Raw genomic sequence first — 6,000 nt, forward strand, 5'->3', positions numbered from 1 at the left:
TCAGCCGCTCCTCTCGCCGCCAGTACTCCGTATTATTAGTTACGGTCCACGGTGACGGTCCACGGATACTGGTGTCTGCTGTCTGCTGGTATTAGCGCTCGCGCACTTTCTGTGCCCTGCCCCGGCCGCCGCTGGCCTCACCTCCTTCTTGATCCTTCCTTCTCTTGGGATCCCCCTCTTCCACCCCCCCTTCGGCCCTGCTCTCTCTTGCATATTCATGCCCAACACACCCGCTGGCCCTGCAGCCCACCTACACCGTTGCTGCCACCATACAAGTACCGCCGCTTCTGCTCCGTCCCTGCGGCCGCTGGCGCAAACACCCGTACGCCGCATCGCAACTTTCTGCGCGCCGCCTTTTGCCATAGCTATTAGCGGTACACGGCCACGGCCCATCACTCGCCACCGCAACCCGACCCGACACAATCCCTGTCCTCTCTAAAGTGGTACGGCTCCTGCTCTTCAGCCCGCAAAAGGCAAGCTTTGTTTGGCCCTGTCTCTCCGCGACACGCCGCCCCACACGCCGCCGCTCTGCTTTGCGCTTCTCGTCCTTCTTGACCTTCAACTCCAACCACGAGCGCCTCGTTTTTTCTTGCTGATCTTGAATCCTTTCCGGTGTCTGTCGTTTCACCGCTTCCAACCTCGTCTTCGCCTTTTCCTTGCCCCCATTTTCCTGCGTCCTCTTGCTGCGCTTCCCCTCGGCGCGTCCCAGTCCTTCACTCAACTTCATCGTTTCCCTGCCGTGTCACACACAGTTCATTCTATCCGTACTACAGACGCTACCAGTACTTCTCCTCCCGCCAGCATAGCCTTTGCTTGTCTGGTCACTGACAGCACCCCAAGCCACGTCGTCGCCCAACCCCATGTCGGCCAGCTAGGCTGCGAGACCACACCTTTCAGCCGCCTCCTTCAGATCCGATCCCATAGACTCCCCCAAGGCCGCGATATCGCGACACCCGCCTTGGCTCTTCCCGTCGCGTCGTCTCGGCTCCCGTCCATGGCTCCCTGCCTCGCCTGGTCCTAGCTTTGCCACTCGACTCACCCACGGCTATGAGCCTGTGTGTCTCTGGCCCTGTCTACAATACACAAAGATGGATCCAGCTTCCCGTGAGAGCAAACGGCTTCGTCTGCCCTCGTGGTCTAGTACCACCTCGCAACAGCCAACCACGTTACCGCTCCCGCACTCCGCGGCTCATTTGCATCAACCCTCCCATTCTCAGCTACCATCCTCTGCTGCTCCCGGATATTCGTCCTACCAGCCCCGGCACGCCGAGATCTCTCCAGGTCATCCTTCCACCTCAGGGCATGGCCTTTTGCACCATCCTGACGTCGACCGTCGCCACCACGAACAAGAGCCTCTCGCTCCCATGCACGACCACTATCGCCATCCGCAGTCCCAACCGCAGCAGCCGCCGCCTCACTCACCGGCCCAGCCGCAGTACCCTTCTTATTCCTCCCGAGACTCCTTGACAAAACGAGAAGGTCCCGAAGACGGCCGTCGCCCGACATCGGGCAGCCATGGTCTTGACGGCGTCCATGGCTCGGCTTCGCATCACTCTGCCCCTCCCCCGCTTCCGCACTCTTACCCTTCTGAGCCCCAACGCCATGTCAACTACGACTCTACTCAGCTTCCTCCGACGCCGTCGTACCGCCATAATACTGGGTCTTCATCAATGCAGCCCCCTCAGCCGTATGAAAGCCAGAGCCAGTCCGCCTACGCGTCCGCCGGAGAGCAGTCAATGTATGGCGGCATGTATACGTCCTCAAGCGTGGCACCGGCAAAGAAGAAGAATACAAGAGCATCCCAGGTATGAACTGTACCCTATTATTCGGCTCGTCTTCCACATCTAATTGTCAACCAGGCTTGCGACTCGTGCCGTCAACTGAAAGCGAAATGCGACGAATTAAGACCCTGTAAAACATGCAGAGACAGAGGGACCGAGTGCAAATATCGCGATCCACCGCCCAAAGTGTCAGTCTTGCTCATTAGTCTTGAACTTCGTCCGCTGTAGTACTGATTCATGAATTGTAGCGCCGACAAAACCCAATCGGATATCCTCGAGGGTATCGCCCTCCTGCAAAATCAGCTATCATCTCTGACTGCTGACCTATCTACTCTCACTGGTCATTTTGCAAATATGAACGAACGCATGACAAGAATGGAAGCGTGCGTCATGCCCAAAACTGACCTCATTGACCCTACTCCGAACATGAACTCGGTAGTCGAAGACGAGTGTAAACCTGAGCGCACACCGCTCAATGGAAACGAAATGGTCAATTACTCGTCGCAGGACAATGGTGCCGCCGGAACCGATCAAACGATGTTGCCTGAAGACGAGCTCGAGACCGAGCCCGGCCCCCCACCCCCCGTTGGCGAGCCCGCCATTCCCATAAACCATACCACGCTGGCCGGACTTTTACTCGACTGGCCATCTATTCAAGAGATGACGAAACATCATACCGAACGAGAGGGCATAACCTATGTGGGAGAATATCCCATCAGCCAAGAACAGAATCGAGGCTTGCTGATTGTGTATGGGCGTGGGGAAGACAACAGAATGTCACGGAAGCAGCGCGAACGTGAACATGACCAGCAAAGCGTTGACATGCCCGACGACTCATCCGACTCTCCATCGCCCTCTATAGTGACCGAAGCAGCGGACTGGGGCACTATGGGTGGCCTTGGTCCGTATGATCAGATCGACTATAGAAGCGGTGTTCTCGGCCCTGACGGCAACCCCGACTTTTCCGAGGCCAAGGTATGGTCATATGTCGAGAGCTTCAAGGAAAACATTCTCAATATGCATCCAATCGTACAACCTCCAATACTTGATCAATGGGTGCGCCAATTCCTCGACTCCTTCCCCATACAAGGGAACAAACATATTGGCAAGACGAGCACAGCTTGGGCCGTGAGCAGCTCCTTCGAAACTACTGGTTTAAAGCGCAAGCGGTCATCCCCGGGGCCGCCCGACAACACGGAGAGTTCGTCAGCGGCATCGCCCACTGCTAGGACCGGTCGACCCAATAGAACGATACACACCGCACTCGTCCTGACTATATTGGCACTCGGGAAGGTATGCCAACATCGAGACTATGTGCCCGACGCCCTCCACGTTGGTGATCCAATGCCCCACGGAAGGTTTCAAATCAATGGCATCCCTCAATCGCCAAAGGGTTCGCCGCCCAGCGATACGCCACGCTCACAATCATCAAATTTAGCATCCCCTCATGAGCAGGAGCGTCCGAATCATGGCCGTCGTTCGTCCCTGTCCGGTAACCCTCGGGCAAGTCTGCTAAAGAAGAATTACGAGAACATTCCTGGCCTGGAATACTTTGCCTTTGCAACCGACATCCTGGGCAACCACTACGGATCCTATAATAATATGAAAAACGTGTATGCCCAAATTTTTGCTGGTCTCTATCAAGGTCAGCTCGGCCGGCCTTTGGAGAGTTTTGCATTCATCCAAGGCGCCGGACACAAACTCCAGGTGATAATGCGGCCCAGCCTGGAGAAGCTCAAGAGGTGCAAAACTGAGCGGAAGTTTATCAATGATCACAAGTACAACCAGCTCTCGCTGGCGTTTTGGACCTGCCTGCAACTGGAGAGTGACTTACTTGCTGAACTTCCTTGCCCCCCTTCAGGCCTCTTGAGTTACGAGAATGACATCCCCCACCCCAACATGAGCTTACTCGAGGGGTTCGCACAGCCTGTTCTCGACAGTTATCTCGGCCAGCTCTACCTACGAACGCATCTCAACTGCATCCACCGCATGTTTTATGGGCCGGGAGATCCAACGAAAAACGGTATACTGGATATGCCATACAAGAATGTCGACTTTGTCTCCGCTGCGGTTTCTGGAATGGAATGGGTCGCGAAAAGTCTCGTATTTAGGGAAGAGGATCCTCCTGCCACTGACATTCTGGCTGCAAGACTTCGTGCCAAGTACTGGGGTGCTCAAGTTCTGACCTATCGACCCTTTTTGAGGCAGATGTTGCAATTTTCATTCGCCAAGAACCACCCGACCATTGGACAGCCGCCCTCATCAGAGTTTCGCGCCGAAGTCGAAGCGCCGCGCATCGACCCCCAGGCAAGAAGCGTGGAGGACTTGGATCCGCACATTCTCGTTCTCTCCCAGAAGGCCATTAAAGCTCTGATTGAGAGCACCAGGGCTTTCCATGGGCTGGGCGACAAACGGCCGATCATTACGAGTGTGTTTGGCACTGCGCACGCGCAGTGGGGCAACTTACTTGTCTTGTCTGCTGCGTTCAGAGACCCGATCATGGGCGCATACGTTGACGAAAAGCTTCTACGCCACTTGTTCCAGAAGACGATTGCCTTTTTGCGACAATCAGCTACGGCCACGAGCTCACTCCGCATCGACATGCACATTTTGGAAGGCATTCAACATGACTTTTGGGGCATCGAACCTTCCTACAGCAGCAACTATAATGGCGCATCGCATCCGGCTGGCAGTGCGCAGACGACGACAGCGCGCATGTCATCGGATAGCATTGATATGCCGCCACCGAGAAACGCTATTGAAGGCGAAGCAACATCGCAATTGCACAACTATCGTTCGACACCAGCGGCCGGGTGAGGCTTGCTACACGATGCCCATACCACCATCTTCTTGCGTGTAATGTGAAAACGGCCTCGACACTGCTTGTGCCCATGACGGAGCGACGACAATACACCTTTTGTTTTCTTGTTTCTTATCTGTTATCCCTTGTCCGTGCTCGTGAGCCCCGCGCGTTCTGTTCGACTTGTCGTTTTTATTCCCTTGCTTCATGCATCATGGCGAGCGACAGTTTTGCATGGCATGCATTCTCTCGTTCTACCCTCTATTCCAACTTGTTTTCTACTTCTATCATACATATATCTGGGTTGTACGTTTTCCTCGTTTCAATTTCCTTTGTACCGTTGACACACATATATATATGCAATGCCGTTGTTACCGAGTTCCGGACAATATTCTTATACCATCCTCAGGCTTGCTTGACTATTTTTCTTCTACTGTACTATTCCAATTTGTCATGGCTCTGCCATTTTGCTTCAATGTGCTTCAACATGTTTCAATGGTATTCTTTTGTTCTTTTTTTTTCTCCCCTTTGTATTTGGCGTGGCGAGCTTGAAAAGATACCACCGGAGGATACCCCATTTTCGTGCGGGCAGAGAGCTCTTGATATTTGCCCCTTGTGTTAATGCAATACGGGCGGAGCAACGAGCGGCCTTGTTTTTCTCTTGTTTTGAATTGGATATAGATGAAGTATCAGAATCAGAATGAAGAAGATTGAACCACCAATTGTTCGATTGCAACGTTGCTGGTTTTTCCGTTTGTACTGCTTGTTTTACGTTGACTTTGCATGGCTATTCACAAATGTCACAATCTTGCTTCAACTTGTATCATAGTCTTGTACATTTCTGGCATATGAATTTTATAGTCCATCATCGTCATTGGACCAAACAATTCGTCTAATTTTAGGACCATTTTGAAAAAAAGAAAAGCATGCAACGCCATTGTCTGCAATGCAAACGCCTCGAAAACGCCACCCTGAAAAAAAAAAGCCAAAAAGTAGCAAGTCAAAACATGCGAGGAGGTATGATGCTGCTCCGTTGTAGCAGCAATAAAGTAAAGAAAACTGCTCCCCCCCCCCCCCCCCCCCCTTTTCCTCTCTCGTGCTCTCAAACGAACCCCAGGATTAGGCTGTCGAGCATACCGCCCGTCTGGCCAGCGACCTGGGCGCGGTTCACCTCTGCGCGGACGCGCCGGTGGAGGGTGCGAAACCCGGCAGCCAGCGGGGCCGAGGCGTCGGCGTACTCGGCGTAGAGGTCGAGCAGGTGCAGGCCGACCTCGACGCAGACGCTCACGTAGCGGGGATCGCAGACGTGCGCGCAGACCCACTGGAGGACGGGCAGGACGTCGTTCTCGTCGCGGCGCTCGAGGGCGTCGCGGACGGCGCCGCGGTGGCGGAGCGTCGAGCAGCAGCGCGAGGGCGCTC

The 6,000-nt window shown here is 54.3% G+C and overlaps 1 protein-coding gene across 1 annotated transcript; it reads left to right on the forward strand.

The window, feature by feature from the left end:
* Nucleotides 1-1,047: 1,047 nt before the first annotated feature.
* CCM_00913 (C6 finger domain protein, putative) lies at nt 1,048-4,598 on the forward strand (the record flags this gene model as incomplete). Its single annotated transcript, XM_006666072.1, has 4 exons — nt 1,048-1,332; nt 1,392-1,805; nt 1,860-1,969; nt 2,030-4,598. The coding sequence occupies 4 exons, from the start codon at nt 1,048-1,050 to the stop codon at nt 4,596-4,598; spliced, it is 3,378 nt and encodes a 1,125-aa protein (XP_006666135.1).
* Between the last annotated feature and the right edge of the window lie 1,402 nt (nt 4,599-6,000).

The sequence above is a fragment of the Cordyceps militaris genome (genome assembly GCF_000225605.1).
Source record: "Cordyceps militaris CM01 unplaced genomic scaffold CCM_S00001, whole genome shotgun sequence".
Classification (NCBI taxonomy): Eukaryota; Fungi; Ascomycota; class Sordariomycetes; order Hypocreales; family Cordycipitaceae; genus Cordyceps; species Cordyceps militaris.